The sequence below is a fragment of the Bos indicus x Bos taurus genome, chromosome X, assembly GCF_003369695.1.
Source record: "Bos indicus x Bos taurus breed Angus x Brahman F1 hybrid chromosome X, Bos_hybrid_MaternalHap_v2.0, whole genome shotgun sequence".
NCBI classification, from domain to species: Eukaryota; Metazoa; Chordata; class Mammalia; order Artiodactyla; family Bovidae; genus Bos; species Bos indicus x Bos taurus.
The window spans coordinates 5,768,473-5,791,298 of NC_040105.1; the positions used below are offsets into that span (position 1 = coordinate 5,768,473).

The 22,826-nt window shown below is 44.4% G+C and overlaps 1 protein-coding gene across 1 annotated transcript in view; it reads right to left on the bottom strand.

Moving 5' to 3' along the window:
- Nucleotides 1-22,826, bottom strand: part of ANOS1 (anosmin 1) — a 211,900-nt gene that overhangs the window by 63,518 nt on the left and 125,556 nt on the right. The window contains exon 4 of the mRNA XM_027533540.1: nucleotides 5,537-5,759. Within this exon, the coding sequence (XP_027389341.1) occupies nucleotides 5,537-5,759 (223 nt within the window). The remainder of the gene's footprint in view (nucleotides 1-5,536; nucleotides 5,760-22,826) is intronic.

Here is a 22,826-nt window from a genome sequence, read left to right on the forward strand (position 1 = left end):
AGAAATTAGCTAAAAATTACCTTCAGAGAAAAAAAGCTCCATGTTCTTTATTAGCCTAAAACGACTGCTTAATTAGTGATGGTATTAGATTTAACCTAAGTGATCCCGATGTATCTTTTAACCAACCTATAATATAATAATACAGGGGCGCCCAAAGACAGCTTGAAGTTGAGGGCCCTCTTATAGTAGCTGGACAGTCACAATAGAGATGACAGGACAGCTGGGCAGGTGGGATTAGGCCCTGGAGGTGTGTATGATGTCAACCACCAGATAGCCCCAGAGAGGCCCGCAACCTCAGCCTCGGCGCTGCGGGGCTAACAGTGGGACTGGTCGAGTTCAACTTGTGTTGGAGCGTGTTCTTCTTGAGGAAAAAGTCTGCACTTCAGAACCACTGTTCTGTATCCCACATATCTGTGCTAATATACAATACTTGAGCTTTCCTGATAGCTCAGTTGGTAAAGAATCCGCCTGCAATGCAGGAGACCCCGGTTCAATTCCTGAGTCGGGAAGATCCACTGGAGAACGGATAGGCTACCCACTCTAGTATTCTCGGGCTTCCCTGGTGGCTCAGCTGGTAAAGAACCCGCCTACAATGCGGGAGACCCGGGTTCCATCCCTGGGTTGGGAAGATCCACTGGAGAAGGGAACGGCTACCCACTGCAGTATTCTGGCCTGGAGAATTCCATTGACTGTATAGCCCATGGGGGTCGCAAAGAGTCAGACACGACTGAGCGACTTTCACTTTCATACAATACTTGTCTTTTTCTGACCTACTTCACTCTGTGTAACAAGAGTTATACATCACTACACATCACTACATCACTACAAGTGAAACAATTTTGTTCCTCTTTATGTCTGAGCAATATTTCATTGTATATAGGCGTCACAGGCTTCCCAGGCGGCTTAGTGGTAAAGAATCTGCCCATCAATGCAGGAGACATGGATTTGATCACTGGGTTGGGAACATCCCCTGGAGAAGGGAATGGCAACCCACTCTGGTATTCTTGTCTGGAGAATCCCATGAATGGAGGAGCCTGGCGGGCAGCAGTCTATGGGGTCACAAAAGAGCTGGACACGATTTAGTGACTAAAACAACAGCAACATCCGTGGGCCATGTCTTTATCCCTTCATCTATTGACAGACATTCAGGTCGCTTCCGTGTCCCGGTTATTGTAAACAGTGCTGCAGTGAATACTGGGGTGCGTGTGTCATTTCGAATTATGGTTTTCTCAAGGTATATGCCCAGTAGTGGGACTGCTGGATCATATCAATGCATGTATGCAGAGTCTAGAAAAAATGGTACACAGGAAGCTGTTTGCAGGGCAGGAAGAGAGACTCAGCCATAGAGAAAGAACTTGTGGACATCACGTGGGAAGGGGAGCGTGGGGCGACCAGAGAGAGTACCACTGACATATACACACGATATATACACTGACATATATACACGACCGTGTGTAACACAGATAGTTAGTGGGAAGCTGGTGTACAGCGCAGGGAACTCAGCTCGGTGCTCTGTGATGACCTGGAGGGGTGGGAAGTTTAAGAAGGAGGACATATGTGTACAGATATATGCTTCAGAGAGAAGGGAAAATCTCTCTATGTGTACTTAGATTTTTTTTCCCCCCAAATAATCCTCTATTATCCTTATGCTCATTATGCCAAAATCACTTGCAAGTCAACAGAGCCTGTTTATGGTCTTGATGGTTGGCTCTCTGTGAATGCCCTTTCTCCACAAACATCCACGTCCAGAGTTACTGGTAGCAGACAGGGGACTTCATCCCTGGAAAAAAACGCATCGTGTGAAGGTTCAAGTGCAAGCGTCCTGGGACTTCCCTGGTGGTTCCATTGGTGGAGAGTCCGCTTTGCAGTCAGCGCAGGGGGTTGCAGGTTCAGTTCCTGGTCGGGGAACTAAGATCCCCCATCCAGGACGAACTAATAAGCCAGTGTGTTCTACAAGTACTGGGCCCGGGCGCCTCAATGAGAGAGACCCGGGTCCCACAAACTATACAGAGCCCCCGCAAGCTCTGGAGACCACACGCCACAGCAAGGGAGAACCCCCATACTGCAATAAAGAGCCTGTGCGCTGCACACTTAGGATCCTGCATGCTGTTAACTAAGACGGGACACACCCATAAATAAATAAATATAAAAAAAATAATAAATCGTGGTACCTTTTAATTGTTAATCATTTATGCTCGCCCTCTCTGTAATATTCCCCTTATTCTCGGTGAACCAGGCATACTTGAAATTCACAGCGACTCTTCACTGCTTTCACACAAAAAGCATAATTTATAGCGCCTCTTTTAACCACCTTACTTTTAAAACAAAAAAGGTTTTGCAAATGGGTTTTCAACAATCCTCCTAATAGCATCCTATTTTTATGGTAAATGCAAATAGTTAAATAGCAAATGATCTCTAATAACAGCAAAGGTTTCCTAAGAGTAGAGTGTTAAAAACTTAAGTGGTGAGAGATTTTGGCAGAACTCATTCTTTGTGGTTTATAATAAAAAGTGTGGAAATAATAAAACTCAGATCCATTAAAGAAATGTCAGTCTGTTAAGAAAGAGAAAACAGCAATTATTTTGAATTTGAGATAGTAACTGTGCCAGGTTTCCAAGGATCTTAGGGTGAGAAAAATGGAAAATGAGATGGATTATATAGACTTCAGATAAGAATGTTTCCAACAGGAAGCTGGAGGAATGCGGTGCAGCTATGTGGCTTCTGGGACACCCGAGTTGTTATAAGTCTAACAGTGGACTTCTGAAAATGTAAGTAAGGACTTGGGAAAATGCTCAGCAAGCACTGAATTCAAAACCAGCAGTGCAACAGTATCAACTTGATGTGTGACAGTCAAAGTGACAAAGCAAGAGAGATTTCTCTTTCTGCTTGTAATGCATAATGCCAAGTAATTCTGTTTTTCTCTTCAAATCACACTCCAAAAAGTAACCAAATGCTACGTCTCTCAGAGTATACTTTGACGGCGTCCAAAACTTGTGCATAACACAATACCATCGGTTTGGCATGAAAGAAGTTGGTCACGTTTGCACAGAGTCAAGTAACACTTAGCATACAGGAGTCAAGTGCCCTAGAAACTGCCTGTGAAGGCAAAGTGTTACTTCAGCTAAATTGTTTGACAAGCCTCATCCCGGTCTTTTGGAAGAGGGCAATCTTACCATCTAGGATCTCAAGTGAAAGTGAAAGTCGCTCAGTCATGTCTGACTCTTTGTGACCCCATGGACTATGCAGTCCTTGGAATTCTCCAGGCCAGAATACCAGAGTGGGTTGCCTTTCTCTTTTCCCAATCTTCCCGACCCTGGGATCGAGCCTAGGTCTCCAGCACTGCAGGCGGATTCTTTACCAGCTGAGCCACCAGGAAAGCCCAGGATCTCAAGATATTATTAAAAATACTAAAAGTCCCTGCAAACACCCTTCTTTTTTTTTTTTTTTTCTAACTTTAAATTTTTTATTTTGTATTGGGGTATATAGGCCAATTAACACTGTTGTCATGGTTTCAGGCGGACAGCAAAGGGACTCGGCCATTCGTACACATGCATCTTTTCTATCACAAACTCCCCTCCCATCCAGGCTGCCACATGACATTGAGCAGAGTTCCCTGTGCTGTCCAGCAGGTCCTTGCTGGTTCTCCATGTTAAACACAGCAGTGTGTCCATGTCCATCCCAGACTCCCTAACTATCCCTTCCCCCATCCTTCGCCCTGGTGACCATAAGGTTATTACAGAGCATTGAGCAGAGGTCCCTGTGCTGTCCAGCAGGTCCATGTGGGTTCTGCATGTTAAACACAGCAGTGTGTCCATGTCCATCCCAAACTCCCTGACTATCCCTTCTCCCATCCTTCCCCCTGGTGACCATAAGGTTATTACAGGATATTGAGCAGAGTTCCCTGTGCTAAACAGCAGGTCCATGTGGGTTCTCCATGTTAAACACAGCCATGTGTCCATCCCAAACTCCCTGACTATCCCTTCCCCCTTCCTTCCTCCCTAGCAACCATAAGTTCCTCCTCTAAGTCTGTGAGTCTGTGTCTGTTCAGTAAGTTCATCTGTATCATTTTTAGATTCCATATGTAAGGACATTCTTCTTCTATGTCTGACTTACTTCCGTCAGTATGGCACTGTCTAGCAAACACACCTCTCTTCTTGGATAACGCAAACAGAAAAACCACAATAATCACGCGTGCATTATGGCTTTTTCAAGGGTGCCACCCCTAGCCTATTTTCCAAAGATCTAAACACATTTACTCCTAGGAAGCCAGTAGAGCCTCGGTGGTTTACTCACTTTCGAGAAAAACACACCATAAAGTCCCTGAATTGATGATGGCCTTCCTACATGGTCAATTTCGGCAGGATTCATACAACATAGCCATTACTTTTTAAAGAGTTTTTATTTTATGTGGACCATTTTGAAAGTAATCATTGAATTTGTTACACCATTGCTTCTGCTTTCTGTTTTGGCTTTTTTCACCATGAGTGGAATGTTAGCTCCTAGACCAGGGATCAAACCGCACGCCCTCCATTGGAAGATGAAGTCTTGACTACTGGACTGCCAGGGAAGTCCTGATAATAACTTTAACTGGAGTATAATGATTTTTATTATATATGTATTTACATATTTTATTATATATATTTATATATAAATTTTTATTACATTTATTTTATTATGTATTTCATTATTATATTTATAAGTACATATTCATTATATTTATGTTTATTATTATATTTTAATATGTATTCATTCTATTAAAATATATTTTATTATATGTGAAATATATTAAAATATATTTTATTATATGTATATTTTATAATATGTTTATTATATTTAATATATAGTCATCCTATTAAAATATATTTATTATATTAAATATAATATACTTTATTATATTTATATTTTATGAGTTGTGTCTGACTCTTTACGACCCCATGGCCTATAGCCTACCAGGCTCCTCTGTCCATGGGATTCTCCAGGCAATAGCCCTGGAGTGGATTGCCATTTCCTTCTCCAGGGGATCTTCCCAACCCAGGGCTCAAACCCAGGTCTCCCGCGGTGTAGACAGACGCTTTACGGTCTGAGCCACCAGGGAAGCCAAGGGTGAAGGAGGAGTATTATATTTTAATATATATTTATAATATTAAAATATACTTTATTATATTAAATATAATATATTGTACTATGATATATTTGATTATATTAAAATACAATATATTTTATCATTTTTATTCTATTCTATTATTATTACACTCAATGGTGTTATATTGAGTCACGAGGCTGTCCGCAGGAAACCAATATTGTAAATCAACCGTACTTCAGTAAATACATGGATAAGTGTTCACATGGACGATTCACTGCACCACAACGTGAGTTCACAAATTTTCAGATGTTTGTGTGATGCAGGTTATTTTTTCCTGCAGCTCCGTGTTTCCTGGCCATCGTCACGTCTTTGATGGACACCCTCTCCCACGCGCACACACAAGCAGCTGTGAGGCTGCAGGCCCCTTCACCCCGGCTCTGCCCTGCTCCTCACCTTTGTACAGCGTCTTGGGCACCTGGCAGGTATGCCCGCAGCCATTGGAACAGCACTTCTTAACCCCAGAGCACTCGTCGTCCGCGTCGCAGCTTTCCACGCAGGCGGCGGCGAACCCGCTGGCCTTCTCTGGGGAGGGGCAGTCTCCCTGCTTCACCGACAGGATGTACTTGAGGAACTCACAGCTGGTCACACACTCGTAATTCTTCTTGGGGAACAGAGACTGTGAGAGAACAGAAATCCTTAAATTAAAGACTCATGGGGTCTGATGTCCACGACTTCGGAGAGTCAGGTCAAAATTCTGAAGCAACTTCAATGTCCTTCAACAGAGGGATAGATAAAGTGGATGTGGTACATATATGCAATGGAATATTACACTGCCATTGAAAAGAATGAAGTCGTGTCATCTGCACCAACGTGGATGGACCTAGAGATTGTCATACTGGGTGAAGTGAGTCAGGCAGAGATGCAGAATCATTGTATGACACCCCCTATGTGAAGAATCTAAAAAGAAATGATACAAATGAACTTATGTACAAAACAGAAGTAGATGCAGAGACTTAGCCATGAACTTACGGTTGCTGGGTTGGGGGAAGGATGGGGAGAAGGGATAGTTAGGGAGTTTGGGATGGACATGAACACACTGTTGTACTGAACACTATTGAACACAGAGAACCCACAAGGACCTGCTGGACAGCACAGGGAACTCTGCTCAATACTCTGTAATAACCTTATGGTTTCCAGAGGGGAGGATGGGGGAAGGGATAGTTGGGGAGTTTAGGATGGACATGGACACACTGCTGTATTTAAAATGAATAAGTAACAAAGACTTATTGTACAGCACAGGGAACTCTGCTGTTATGTGTCAGCCTGGATGGGAAGGGCACTTGAAATAGGATGGATACGTGCATATGCTTGACTGAGTCCCTTTGCTGTCCAACTTGAAGCTATCACAACACTGTTAATCGACTATACCACAATAGAAAGAAAAAGATTAATAAAAAATAAAAAGAAACTATAGTTACTCCTTTTATAAAAGTGATGATCATCCCATAAAGTATCTTTTATGTAAACTCCTATTTTCATATACAGAATATATTTTAGAATTTAAAAAGCTATCTCAAGTCCTTTCTGGAAAGAGTGGAATGTAAACAAATTTCATCATCAATACTGTCAAAATGGAAAAAGAGGAGGGATGTGCGTATTTGTATCTGCACGTGGGTAGGGAAGGAAAGAAGAATCTTGCTCCATCAGATTTTTCCTTGAATTGTTTACAAAATAAATGTACTTGCTTTCTTTCCCTCTCAGTCATGTCTGACTTTTTGCAACCCCATGGACTGCAGCCCACCAGGCTCCTCTGTCCATGGAATTCTCCAGGTCAGAATACTGGAGTGGGTTGCCATTCCCTTCTCCACGGGATCTTCCCGACCCAGGGATCGAACCCAGGTCTGCTGCACTGCAGGCAGATTCTTTACTGTGTGAGCCACCAGGGAAGCCTCAAAGAAATGATATGTTGATTTTCTAAAGAAGTATGAGCCATGAACTGTAACTTTATATTAGACGCAACAGATACACATCAATGACACACACACATCCACAGATTATGGTTAATACATTCTGAGTCCCGACCCTGTAAATTTAAAGTACAAATTTAATGTACATGCCATCAGTCCTCTGACAAATACCAGGGGGAAATTTCACACTCTTTAATACAAAAAGTGGAACACTGGAGGTACTAGGTGGAAAAAGTTCAGTCCCAAGGTTTGAATTCAAATTGTAGACGTCAATACAATTGATTGTTAATAATTACATATAGAGTCGGACACGACTGTTAGCGACTGAACAGCGACAACAGTCATGTATAAAATTTGAAAATAATATGATCTGATTGGATTAAAATCGCGTCTCAGCTCAAGAACTATCCAGGTAAGACAGAAAAAAGGCTACATTTTCAATACTGAAGTAGCATAAATCTGTAGATAATTAAAAAAAACTTTGTAAAACATTTAAAGCATTATCAGTTCTTAAGGCTTTTCTTACTCAGTTTCACAGCTCACTGTTCTCTTACTTTCGAGATCTGTTTTACTTCACTGGCTTTTGAAAAATTCCAGCCCAAATCTAAGGAATTGAGGAAGCGTGCTAAAGGATCGGGAACAATTGTGGAGTGCTGGTCAACTTTCCTCTTTCAGCAAAGTGTATACATTACATGGGTTGAAAGAAAGCCCTAAAGTTACCCAAATCTCTGGCCCCTGCAGCACAGGCTGAGCTTTGCAAGCAGAAATGATTTTATTCAAGCTGGCAAGTGTTTACTGCTGGCTAAGTTAGCAATCACAGGGACTTAAGTGTGTATTATGGTGTAATCAAATCAGCTGAGTGCAAACTTGTTCACATATGAAAACGAGGTGTAACTTGGAATCAGAAAACAAAGAAAGAGCTCTCTGTCCACGTGACTCTAATCACCCATGTGCCGACCACCATGCCCTTGAACCGAGACAGAAAAACAGAGATGTTGTCTCCTCCTGTTGCTAGTTTACTCGCCGAGCTAACAGGTCAAAGTCAAAAACAAACACAGGGGCAGAGACAGACCTGGAACGTTGGTTCCCACTGAGAGCGAAAGCTGAATGACCATGAAGTGAAAGTGTTAGGCACTCAATCCCTACCGACTCTTCGCGACTCCACGGACTGCAGCCCACCAGGCTCCTCTGTCCATGGGGATTCTCCAAGCTAGAATCCTGGAGTGGGTTGCTACGCCCTCCTCCAGGGGATCTTCCCGACCCAGGGATCGAACCTGCATCTCTTACATCTTCTGCATCGGCAGGCAGGTTCTTTACCATCTGAGCCACTATGGAAGCCCTAATACAAGGGGATGACAGGACTATTTGCTAATTAGTGAGTTAAGTCTCTACAGTTACTATGTGAACTATTGTTCCATCAATTGCTTCAGAGTGTAGTCACCGTGAGAAACCCTTAACAACATTCTTTTTAAAACAAAACAAATATATGAAAACAACGTTTTGAGTGTGTCATCTAAATTCAAGTTTATGGTCTTATCAGTCTTTTTATTTCATTCTCTTTGATTCATCTGAGTGTGTTAGTTGCTCAGGCATGTCTGACTCTTTAAAACCCTGTGGACTGTAGGCTCCTCTGTCCATGGGATTATCCAGGCAGGAATACAAGAGTGGGTTGTCATTCCCTTCTCCAAATAACCATGATTTGTACAATAATTTGGATCTTCCAGTGGATGTGAGGGCTGTTCCATGCAATTAAATACATCTCCTTTTCGTGAGGGTTTCACAAACGTGATTTTACGGGAGGGTGATTGTTTTGAGGTGCATGGAAAGAAGTTGGGAAAGTTCCTGTCTGTGCTGGAGTTTTCTAGACTGGTCCCTGAGCTTGTCATGTTGCAGATGAGATGATGAGAATTACAAGAGACTGTGCATACAGACAAACAGGCAATGCCGTGCAGAGTGGGTCACACCAGATGCTCAACAGGACTGGACCCACGGACGTCTCTTTTGTTTCCCCACTGCTACAGATTTCCTGTGTAACATTTCCAGATTCTTCTGTTATTCTGACCAAAATGCTACAGAGGCCAAAGCAAGAGTAGCTTCCCCAGTGATATGACCACCCACAAGTCTCCAACGTGCCCCCCCTAGGAGGCCTGGCCCTGAGACCTCTAAGGAGGGAACTGGGCCCCCTTGGAACTTCTAAGAAACCATCTGTAGTCTTTGAACTTACATGAAGACAGTCTCACACATCCGTGGATTTAGTAACCTTTCAGAGGCATTCTACTTAATGGTTCCACTGTTAACACGCACTGAAGGCAAATTTTGACGTTCTCTGTCAATCATCTTGGATAATCCTCTTGGATTCGGTTGAAAAATATTATTGGTCTGAACGCAAAGGAGAGAACATTTGGCGTCTGTGCAAGAGGTCTCTTCCCATGTCTTTCATCATCACTTAGTAAGAACTGATGAGTTCAGTGGAATAAGGACAAAAATGCTTACGGGTGACAGAAAATGATGTCGGAGTAAGAAAACATGTCAGTGTTAGTCGCTCAGTCGTGCCCAACTCTTTGTGACCCAGTAGACTGTAGCCAGGCTCCTCTGTCCATGGAATCCTCCAGGCAAGAATACTGCAGTGGGTTGCCATTCCCTTCTCCAGGGGATCTTCCGCACAACAAGAGCAAACCCAGGTCTCCTGCATGGCAGCCAGATTCTTTACCAGCTGAGCCACCAGGGAAGTCCAGTACATTCAAAGAAAGGCTCAGAAAAGCAGTGCACTCGGGGGAAACGCCATGGGATGCACTGGATTAAGGGGAAAATACTTCTACTTTAATCAATACTCTTTAGTTTATAAATCTCTCCTACATCCCCATCTCTTAGCTCAGAACTAAAGTTGTTTTCAGTACCCAACCTGCGCAACAAGCTAAGATCAACTTTCTTGTGGCCGATGGCGAAACGAAAATGAAACCCTAACAACGGCAGCTGATGGTTCTTGGGTGCTTTTTAAAAACACACCATTATCTTCATTTTGGTGTACAATGCAAGATGGTGATGGTGGCGGTGTAGTCGCTAAGTCGTGTCCGACTCTTTGCGACGCCATGGGCTGTAGCCCGCCAGGCTCCTCTGCCCTTGGAATTACTCCAGGCAAGAATACTGGAGTGGGTCGCCATTACCGTACATTAAAATAATTAGTGTGGAAATCATGGGACGATGAACACAAACACATCAAATTCAGTAAAATAAGCCAATGGGCAAGAAATCACCTAAATAGGAGGTCTCAGTTTCTCCCTGACTCCCCTGTAGCTCAAATGGTAAAGACTGCTGTCGATGTAGGAGACCAGGGTTCGATCCCTGGTTCGGGAAGTTCCTCTGGAGAAGGAAACGGCAACACACTCCAGTATTCTTGCCTGGAGAATCCCATGGACGGAGGAGCCAGGCGGGCTATAGTCCGTGCGGTCTCAAAGAGTTGGACACGACAGAGAGACTAACACACACCTGTACACACTTTCTCCCTAGAAAACTCTGCATTTGGTATTTGGCCAAGTTCACCAAAATTGCACATGAGCCAGGTCTTAAGTACACAGCCTTTGCAGAGAGCAAGGGGCCAAGGGGTTCTCTCCTTGCTCCAGCCAACACACACACACACACACACACACACACACAGGCGGCTTCAGCGTGGGCCCCCTGAAATGAGTTCTCCACCGTCACCACTGCCATCTCCCCATGTCCTCACCAATGATGAGCTGACGGACCTTCCATGGCAGGTCAACCTCTGACAACTGCTGAGGGTCTCCCAGACCCTCACCCCCACTTCTATGCCTCCCCAGACCCCACAAGCAGGATTATTTTCACTTGGCGGATGAGACCCTCAGGTAGGCTGCAATTTACCCCAAATTGCACACAAGGAAGCGTGGGGGGCAGCCAAGTTTTATCTCAGGGGTGCTCCGTATCTCAGGGTAAAATTAAAAGATGACTAAGGCAGGGGCTCTAAACGTGCTTCCCTGCTAGGATTATCTGGGGGTTTCCAACACTCCGGAAATACCAAAGACAAGCGCAGAGAGGGAAAATGCACATATACAGGCACACATAAATATGCGCATGTCTATATCCACACACACATACCCAGATGCATGTACCTCATACATGGGGCTTTCCAGGCGGCATTAATGATAAAGAATCCCCCTTCCAATGCAGGAGACCTGGGTTCCCTCCCTGGATGGGAAGACCTCCTAGAGAGGGAATGGCTACCCATTCCAGTATTCTTGCCTGGGAAATCCCATGGTCGGAGGAGCCTGGCGGGCTACAGTCCATGGGGCCGCAAAAGAGTTGGATACTATTGAACACAGGCACACACACATAAATCATACATATGTAAACCAAAACAGCAGTTATAGTCCAGGAATACTGACAAGAATGAGCAACACTGAGATACAGCTTGCAATATTGAACTTCAACAACAGAAATATAATTTTTCAGGCATGCAGACAGAACAGGCAAGTTGATTACGATGGGGAAAATAACCTTTCTCTTGGGTTAATTTCTCTCTATCAGATGTAATGTGTGAAGCCAGTAGAAAAATATATAATACTAAATATGTATATAATATATATATAACTATATATATATTAGGAATATATAATAGTATATAATACTAAAGAATATAAAATAATACTATATATATATATAATATCAAATATATATAAATACTAAAGAATATAAAACAATAAACGAGCTCAACTGTTATTTAAATATACATGTGACAGAAATATTCTCAAAGACATAAAGACTCGGAGGATATAACACTCATGGGTCTTTCTTGCAAAACTATGCAGTGGTAAAATCCAGCTGTTCCACAATTAACAGAAATAAAGAGTAGACTGGCTAGCACAGCACCCCTCCAAAAAAAAGCATATAATACATATGTATACGTAGGGCTCCCCAGGTGGTACTACTGGCAAATACCCGCCTGCCAATGTAGGAGACCGAAGAGATGTGGATTCGATTCCTGGGTCGGGAAGATCCCCTGGAGGAGGGCCTGGCAACCCACTCCAGTATTCTTACCTGGAGAATTCCATGGACAGAGGAGCCTGGTGGGCTACAGTCCATGAGGTCACAAAGAATTGGACACGACTGAAGTGACTTAGTAGGCACATATATATTATGTGAGAAAACGAGTTCGTACAAATCAATTTGGACTTCAGGTATAACAGAAGGCAGAATCTGTCATGAATAATCTCAAAGAAAATGGTGTCTTTTAAAAGACACCCAGACAGGATCAAATTTAGAAAGCCAGAAATACAGAAATTTGCATAAAAGAATTACTAATCATTTTCTTATCCGCATATATAGGAAACTAAAATGGAAACATTGAAGGCATGAGGAGAAGGGGACGACAGAGAATGAGATGGTTGGATGGCATCACCGACTCGACGGACATGAGTTTGAGCAAACTCCGGGAGTTGGTGATGGACAGGGAGGCCTGGCGTGCTGCGGTCCATGGGGTCGCAAAGACACGACTAAGCGACTGAACTGAACTGAAAATGGAAAAAAGTATGAATGACAGTTTGTTTTTTTTTTTAAAGAGAACATGATATAATAAAACTAAAAATAAAAGAGTATGTCTTTAAAACTTTGGTGGCTTAGAAGGAATGGGGCAAGAAATCTTGAACTTAATTTTAGGACCACTGTACTCAGGGCTGTGATGGATGGACTGCAGTAGAAAGATCCAGAGCAAAACAGGCAGAAAGGAAGGGCCCGTGGGCAGAAGTCCAGAGGAAACGAGGTGGAGAGTCTCCCATTGGGTCACACAGGACACACTCAGTCCGTCCAGCCGTGAGTTCTAATAGCACATGTGGAATGCCGTCATCCAGAGAAGTTCTGGGGGCAGACCTGAGACCCAAAATTCTTCTGGGAGGCTGGTCACTGAGGTTCCTTCTGCCCAGCATGGACCACAATCCAGACTCCCAGAAGGGAACAGGGGCCAACAGTTTAGGAAGGGCGAGCCCCTCTTACCAGTGAGGGGTGGGTGCGAAGCCCTCCCTCCAATTCTTAAGTTTCCAGAAGCCTGCCAAGGGTCAACCTTTTAAGCAGGAATTTCTAAAGACAGTTTTGCTATGGTTAACGTCTCTGTGCAGGTAATCACGGCTATTTCCAGACGGTAGTTGTTGTTGAGCCGCCGTGTCTGACTCTTTGCGACCCCATTGACTGCAGGATGCCAGACTTCCCTGTTCGTCACCAATGCCCAGAGTTTACTCAAACTCATGTGCATGGTGTCAGTGATGCCATCCAACCATCTCATCCTCTGTCGCCCCCTTCTTCTCCTGCCCTCAATCTTTCCCAGCATCAGGGTCTTTTCAAATGAGTTGGCTCTTCCCATCAGGTGGCCAAAGGATTGGAGCTTCAGCATCAGTCCTTCTAATGAGTATTCAGGGTTGATTTCCTTTAGGATGGACTGGTTGGATCTCCTTGCTGTCCAAGGGACTCTCAAGAGTCTTCTCCAAAACCACAGTTCAAAAGAATCAACTCTTAGGCGCTCAGTTTTCTTTATAGTCCAACTCTCACATCCATCCATGACTACTGGAAAAACCACAGCTTTGACTAGAATGGACCTTGCCAGCAAAGCGATGTTTTTGATTTTTAATACATTGTCTAGGTTTGAGAATTTGGAATGAAGGTTAAGTTTTACTCTCTCGTGCAGTTTGTTTTACTAGTGTTTCAATGCTCATATACAATTTCTATGAAAAATAAATACATTAACCTGTTGAGACGAAACAACCCAAACTGCCAGCTGCATCTTTCAAAGAAGGCATCTAATGACTAAGTATTCGTGAAATCGGAAAACGCATTCTCAATTCAAACATTTCTAACCTGGGCTTGGAAATGCAATTATGAGTTGCTTGGAAACTCAGTTATATATCCTAATGGATTAAATGTGATGACCATTAACTTGCTTCCCAGGCAAACTGTAGACCGTGGCCATGAATGCTATCAAGTTAGGAGAAAATCAGAAACATGTATTTTAAGAACGCCACTTTCCTACTACCACTCTGATAAAAGTGTACGATCCTTACACTTTACCGGAGCCATTCAGATAATGGCCCCCAGGTTGCACAGGGCTGTGTTCCCTGAGAGCTCACACACATGAGGTGACCCCAGAAATGACCAAAAGTGCACGCCTGGAGGCGGGCTCGGGTCCACAGGGCGGGGCCAGATGTTGACAGGTGCTTCTGAGTTGAGGAGAAAGAGATCAGAGTTTGAGGAAGCTGGGACTTCCCTGGTGGCACAGTGGATAAAAATCACCGCCTGCCAAAGGTGGGGACACAGGTTCAATTCCCGGTCTGGGAAGATTCCCTCATGCTGCAGAGCAAGTAAGCCCAAGCACCACAACTAATTGAGCCCATGCTCCAGAGCTCCTGAGCTGCAACTCTCAAGCCTGAGTGTTGCAGTTACTGAAGCAATATGTGCTTAGCGCCCATGCTTGGCAACAAGAGAAGCCACCGCGATGAGAAACGTTGTCCACCAAAACTAGAGAGTAGCTCCTGCCGGCTGCAAGGAGAGCAGTTCAGTTCAGTTCAGTCACGCTTTCCCAGCATCAGGGTCTTTTCAAATGAGTTAGTTCTTCACGTCAGATGGCCAAAGCATTAGAGCCGAAGTTTCAGCTTCAGCATCAGTCCTTCCAATGAACACTCAGGACTGATTTGCTTTAGGATGGACTGGTTGGTTCTCCTGGCAGTCCAAGGGACTCTCAAGCGTCTTCTCCACCATTGCAGTTCAAAAGCATCAACTCTTCAGTGCTCAGCTTTCTTTAAGAGTCCAACTCTCACATCCATACATGACCACTGGAAAAACCATAGCCTTGACTAGACGGACCTTTGTTGCAAGTAGAGCAAAGCCTGTGCAAATCAACGAAGGCTCAGCCTAGCCAAAATGAAAGTTTGAGGGGGCTGAAATGCATAAGTCCTGCGAGCAAAAAAGTCAGGAAGGATGGAACTGGACAAAGAAACCCAGAGAGGTGCGAGGGACCCCCTGGAGTTGGGCTGAATACTGCTTTTCGAACGTGCATGTGGTGAAAGCTCTGAAGAACGGCAGAAAGCACCAGAAGAGAAAGCACCAGGCAAAGCACGCCTGGACTTCCAAGGAGCCTAGCACCTCCCATTCCAGCCATCAGAGCAGAGAGGATACAGAATACATAGGGCACTGGACAGAGTCCTAAGAGACACTGCTCAGTGGCTCATTCATGTCTGGCTCTCCGCAACCTCATGGCCTGTAGCCTGCCGGGCTCCCCTGTCCATGGGATTGTCCAGGCATGCATACTGGACTTCAGTGCCATTTCCTTCTCTAATCACCTTAGTAACGGGGACACGTGAGCCCCGGACTCAAGGCTGCTCTGACTCTGCGCTAAGAAAGTTTAAAAGCAAGTCTCTGCAGAAGAAACTGATGTCAAGTAACTATCTCCATGCCAGAAGAGTCTAATGCTTTTTACAGAAATACAGCAGAATTGAGAACACGAAAAAGTGACATCTAGTCAAAAATCAGCTGGCGTGCAAAGAAGCAGGAAATTATGGCATGCAACCAAAAGGGAAATAGAGAGTCTAAAGGTGATGTCCTTGGCAGAAAAAGACATGTGACAGAATATTATAAATATGCTCTGCATACCTTAGGAATATACAAGAAAACATGGACACAGAGAAACGAGAAACAGAAGATGCAAGAAAGACCTGCGTGAGACTTGCAGAAGCAAAGATGAAAACACAAAAACTATACCAGATAGGATTTTTAAAGTGTCAGACATTGTAAAAGAAAAGATTCCTTGATGGGAACTTGGAGTCACAATGATGAAAATTATCAACATGAAGCAGAGAGTGGGGGTGGGTGTGGAAATGAGCACCACCACCAACAAAAACAAGATCAGAGAGTCTCTGATGAGAAGACCATGTAAGTCTATGATATATATAATCAGGTCGCCAGAAGACAGGACATGGAGGATGTTAAAAAAAAAAAAAAAAAAACTTGATGAAAATTATAAGCCTACAATTAGAAGAATCTTACTCACCCCAAAAAGAAGACATATACAGGCTACCCCATCAAGGTATACCATAACCATATTACGATCAGACACAGAAAAAAAAAAAAGAACTGAAAAGAGGGCTTCCTTGGTGGTCCAGTGGTTAAGAATCTGTCTTGCAACGCAGGGGATGCAGGTTCGATCCCTGGTCGGGGACCTAAGATCCCACGTGCCTTGAGACAACTAAGCCTGTGTAGAGCTAGACAGGTCACATGCCTCAACTACCTAGCCAGTGCTCCGAAATGAAGACCCAGCACAGGCAGGAAAAAAAAAAGAAGGAAAACTGAAAGAACAAACATATCACCTCAAGTTTAAAAAAAAAAGCAGGCAGAGAAATAAAAAGATACTTTACATACAGCTTAAAAAAAAGGAAGTCAGAAAATTTTAAGAAAATATTCAAGACAAGAGTAAATGAAGAGCTATTTTTAAATCACTAAATAAAAAAAAAATTATTACTATTTCACTTGAATTCTATACCCCATTCAAATACCTTTCATTTGGGGGCAGAAATAAGACAACAATTGTAACTCTGCATTTTAAATGATGCAAAGAGTGAGTGTTCCCCCTGCCACCTTAAAACACCTTTATGAGTCATTGCATACTTTCTTTCCAAGGAACAACAGAGAGGATGAAAAGACTTCATCGAGTCGGCAGGCGACACAAACTGAGCGCTTACACGGAACCCCAGGATCTGTGAGCAGCATCCACACGCATGCTTGCTAGTCCTTGACCAGCATCACTGGGACACACAGACCCTGATGCCCACGGCTCACACCTGCTGGGTCAGAATCTGCACTTTAGAAAAAAAAAGAAAACTCCAGATGACGTGTGTGCAGCAGGACCAAGTCTGGTCCCTGGAAGCTGTACAGAGAAGCCGTCTCTCTCCCATCTCTGCACCTGAAACGTGATTCAAAAACCTCACCTCTGACTCCGGAAATCTGGGCTTTTCCCCAGCGCATCTCCCACTGCACACTCCTGTTCATCTCCCCTTGAGTGTATTCAAGCCTTTCCAAGGTGAGAACACACAAGAATCGCTTCCCCAGAATGAAAGCCCCTGACCACAGCCCCTTGTTTCTCGTCTTTCCCATCCAGACAGTCTTGGGAAGGAAGTTAAAACTTAGGAACAGACTTGTGTGCGTTTGCTCTGCATTTCCTCCTGTGTGTTTGCATACTGACGACTGAGCTTTGCTGGGGGGTCAGATGGTAAAGAATCTGTTTGCAATCTGGAAGACAGGGGATTCAATCGCTGGCTTGGGAAGATCCCCTGGAGAAGGGCATGGCAACCCACTGCAATATTCTTGCCTGGAGTATCCCATGGGCAGAGGAGCCTGGCCGGGCTACAGTCCATGGGGTCGCAAAAGAGTCGGATGCGACTGAACAGTGGACGCTTTAACTTTTCTACTGTTGAGTGGGACTTTATCATGGAATCTTCAAAGCAATGACCTGGTACTTTGTCTTCATCATAAAAACACCTACTATTTACCCCATCTCTGTTATGTTCTGTCACTGTTTAAATGCTTTAATGTGTATGTTTTATCATTTACTTAAATTAGCTTTAGCAATTTCTAAGACATTCCACTCCTTGTGTGGCTACCTGCCTAGTCCCTCTTCTCAGACAGGATAAGTCTTTAAATCATTCCAAATAGCCTCCAGTCTTGGTCTGTTACAAATTTTCAAACCTCATCAGTTCTCCTCAACAGAGTCTCACATAATTTTATACTCTCCAGCACCACATAAAAATTCACTGAAAATTGAGCCTCACTGCTCGGGGGAAAAAAAGGCTACATTCCATGGAGAACGTGTTCCACCCTAAGAATAATCCACCCAATGACAGCAAAACATCATTCCATATTCTTGATATCCTCATTTTCCAGGAATGTGAAACTGGTTCTAACGAGGACAGCTTCTTTTATAAAACGATGGTAAAGGAAATCTCATAGCGATTATAAAATTCTTCACCATTCTGCGAACCGTTTCAGTTCCATGACTTCCACACCAAGTTGAAAACTTGGAGCAAATTTGCACCTCACCCAAAGATCATGACCCAGAATCTATTGCCAACACGTTTCTTTATTATAAAAATATAAAAGCTAAACGTCCAGCATTTGTAAAAATAAAACCTTATTCGTTGTAGTAATAGGAGATAACACTTTCGGAAAATGTGCAGGTCCTCCTAGCCACCACTGCTCTCAGCAAACCACTCCCTTACACCAACAGAAGAACAGTTCCACGCATCCCCCTTCACACCCGCGCATGCCCGGAAGCTGGGCCCACGTGCCTTCAGTCCAGTTCAGCTCAGTCACTCAGTTGTGTCCGACTCTCTGCAACCCCATGGACTGCAGCACGCCAGGCCTCCCTGTCCATCACCAACTCCTGCAGTTTACCCGAACCCACATCCATGAAATGTTCTCACAGCTTCCCTTCTCTCTGCAAGCCGCCCACCCACCCCTCTGGAGCATATCCAGCAGGCTTTCTCTGCAGCCATCTTGTAACTCTGCCTTTATGAAGGCTGCCCACGTCCTGTGCATCACGGCACCCAGTGATCAATTTTCAGACCTCCCCGTCTTGCAGACACAGTCCATTACTGCATCCTTCTGGGGATTTCCCTGGTCGCTCAGACGCGAAAACAATCTGCAGGGCAGGAGACCCCAGTTTTATCCCTGGGTTGCAAAGATCCCCTGAAGAAGGGAAAGGCTACCCACTCCAGTATTCTTGCCTAAAGAATTCCATGCACAGACCATGGAGTTGCAAAGAGTTGGACATGCTGCTGCTGCTGCTGCTGCTGCTGCTGCTTAGTCACATCAGTCGTGTCCGACTGTGCGACCGCATAGACGGCAGCCCATCAGGCTGCTCTGTCCCTGGGATCCTGGACATGACTGAATTACTAATACTTTTCTTGAAAAACTGTTGCTGTGTGTCCTTTAGACCTCTACCCTGGACTTTCTTCTCTGGGAGCACAGAGTCTCAGCCACTGGACCACCAGGGAAGCTCAACTTTCTCCCATCTTAACAGCTTACCTGAGTCCACTGTGTTATTAGAGAAGACTCTTGAGAGGCTCTTGGACTGCAAGGAGATCCAACCAAAGGAAATCAGTGCTGAATATTCATTGGAAGGACTGATGCTGAAGCTCCAATACTTTGGCCACCTGATGTGAAGAACCAACTCATGGGAAAAGACCCTGATGCTGGGAAAGACTGAAGGCAGGAGAAGGGGACGACAGAGGATGAGATGGTTGGATGGCATCATCAATGTGATGGACACGAGTTTGAGTAAGCTCTGGGAGTCGATGATGGACAGGGAAGCCTGGCGTGCTGCAGTCCATGGGGTTGCAAAGAGTCAGACACGACTGAGCAACTGAACTGAACTTACTCCACTTGCTGGGTCTTCTTAGGCTCCCATCCTTATACTACTGTGAGTCAGGGCATAACCCGGGAAGCTCCTGTCTTTCTAGCACTTCATCCAGCTTCATGACTTTAAATACCGTCTATCAACCATGATGTGTGCATTTCCAGCCTGATCTCTCCCCTCAACTGCAGACTCATGGATTGGTGGTGTGCCCATAACGCGTCTCAAGTAGAAGTATGATTCGCGTCTCAGACACAGTATGTACAAACTTTTAGTATATCAGTTCAGTTCAGTTCAGTCGCTCAGTCGTGTCTGACTCTTTGTGACCTCATGAACCGCAGCACGCCAGGCCTCCCTGTCCATCACCAACTCCTGGAGTTCACCCAAACCTATGTCCATTGAGTCAGTGATGCCATCCAATCATCTCATCCTCTGTCATCCCCTTCTCCTCCTGCCCTCAATCTTTCCCAGCATCAGGGTCTTTTCAAATGAGTCAGCTCTTTGCATCAGGTGGCCAAAGGATTGGAGTTTCAGCTTCAACATCAGTCCTTCCAATGAACATTCAGGACTGATTTCCTTTAGGATGGACTGGCTGGATCTCCCTGCAGTCCAAGGGCCTCTCGAGAGTCTTCTCCACCGCCACAGTTCAAAAGCATCAGCACCAAAGTCCATCTGCACATGTCCCTTCACAGGAATGTTCTAAGCAGGTTAGCTACTGTTCTGATACACTGAAGCCAAAGACTGCTAACGTGCAGCAAATTCTATGGGCCGATCCTCATGAACACACCTGGGCCAGATTATATAATTTTATCTGTTTAGCTCTCATCCGCTTCTGTCAGTACCTTTAACTCTTACAGAAATGCACCCAGACAGGTGAGGGCTCTGCCTGAATTCCTCAAGTGATGCATTTACTTAACACCCCAGATCGGAAGACAACGAAACTGGGTTGTGGAGGAGAAGAAGGAAGACAAGGTTTGATGGCAAGAAGTGGGGTGTGATGAACACCACAGTTTTGGAGTGTGATGAACACCACACTTTTGGGGGTCTCTTTTCAGTCATGCTGGAATATCCCAAGGCCAAGGAGACCCTGAAGTTAGTGACGAACCTTGCTCTTCCTTTAATTCCTTGAAGGACCTTGAACAAAGTCTGATTTTGCACAATCAAAGCTTCCTTCTCATTTGAGAGCAAGTCTCTGAACACACAAATGGTTGGGACAATGACTTTACCTAAGAGACAGGCTCATTCTGTACTTTCTGCTGAGGGATGTAAAACTCTTGTCTTCCACTCTGGGCATTGTGACATGGAGCAGGTTAGACAGAGGTGCCTGGGGACAGAGGGCGGTGGGAAAGAAACATAACTAGAAGTCACACGCCCTCGATTTTATGTCTCATTTCTCTGCCTCTCAACAATGTCATCTCATTTTCTCCTTGCATGTCAGCTTTATTGTCCACAAAGTTTACCTAGCAAAATTCAGACCTAACTTCTCCCGAGAATTGCCATGAAAATCAAATGGAGTAAGATGGAAAAAAATATTTGAAAAATCAGAAAGCACAAAGAAATAAATCAATGTTGCTGTCTGTGACAGAGTGCCAGCTCCTTCATGTTCTTATTTTTACCCTGACAAGGACCGGATCACCAGGCAGACCGAATGTCAAGTTCAATACCAACCAGGGACGCTTCCCTCGCTGACTCACACCTGATGTAGGTGAGCTCTCAGCTTTCCAAGACCCCTAGTGCACAGTTCAGATGGCCCGTGTTGACTGCCAGCTGACATCCTGCTAGAGGGGGCATGTTAGGAAGTCAAAAACATCACAGGTAAAGGTGGGAGGTGTGTAAGAAGGCCCTGTGTAAACTACAATGTATCCTGAGCCATCGAAAGTAAGGCAACAACAGCTGTAACACAGATGATTATCTTACATACTTCTAGCAAGGAAAAAAGGTGCTTTCTCTTATAATTTCAGATTCCATCAATCGTAACAAAGAACATTTAAACATAGGAAGACATGCGTTTTACGACTAGTAAGACAAACTTTCATAGTTTATTGTGGTTTTTAGGATTTTATAAAAGTTAGAGCAAGGGAATAATAGCTAGTAAAGCAACAAAGCACAATCCAGCCATGTACCTATTGTGGGAAAAAAACACATTTCATAACACATGAGAAATCATCTGTTATGACCCACAGAAAGAGTCCTGAAAGACTCCTGTCCTAATACATTTAACTTTTTTTTGTTTAAAAAATAAGATTGTTAGCTTTGCCTGTAGCCTGAAACGATAGTGAAAGCAGAATGGTATCCATATCAAATGAGAAGTTGAAAGGGTCAGTACATGAGAAGGTGATGAATCGGTTCCAGGTATGTTATTATATATATATATGTGCCCCTGGGGGCTTCCCTGGTGGTCCAGCGGTTAAGAGTTCACCTGCCAATGCAGGGGACGTGGGTTCCACTCCCTGGGCTGGGAAGATCCCACATGCCACAGCAACTCAGCTCGTGCACCACGGCTACTGAGCCTGTGGTCCGGGGCTGCAAGCTGCAACTACTGAAGCCCACACATCTAGAGCCCATGCTCTGCAACGAGAGAAGCCACCGCCGTGAGCCTACACCACATCGCAACAAACTATTTTCTCTTCACTGCCGCTAGTGAAGCCCAGTGCCCAGCAATGAAGACCTAGCATAGCCAAAAAACAAACAAACAAGATGCCCCTGAAAATCCTTTCCATGCAGGATAATTCTAAGACCAAACTTACCAAGAACAATGGTTTCTGTTTAGACATGGGTGCTGGTAATACAGATGAAGACACGATGGCAGTCTGACTGGGTAGGGGGGTTATGTGGGGATCATGATGCCTTGTGGTTCTTCTTCCCTGCTGGCTCAGAAGACAGTAAAAGCATCTGCCTACAATGCAGGAGACCCACGTTTGATCCCTGAGTCGGGAAGATCCCCTAGAGAAGTGAATGGCAACCCCACTCCAGTACTCTTGCCTGGAAAATCCCATGGACGGAGGAGCCTGGCGGGCTACAGTCCATGGGGTTGCAAAGAGTCGGACACGACGGAGCGACTTCACTCAGGAAGTGGGACATACTTTCTGGGAACGGCCAGATTTTCGCCAAAGTTTCAGCTTTATGGACCACAGGACATGTAACAACTACCCAACTCTGGCAGTTGTATACATTAAAAAAAAAAAAAAAAAAACTGTTCTGACTACGTTCCAATAAAACCTGAATTACAAAAGCAAGGGACAGAGTGGGTTTTGCTCTTCGGGGTGTGGTTTGCAAGCTCACGCCTTTGAAGATAAAGCCTGGACCATTTTACAAGTGAATACACTGGACCAAATCTCTAATTGTCTAGTTTCTGCCATAGAAGACTAAAATCTGG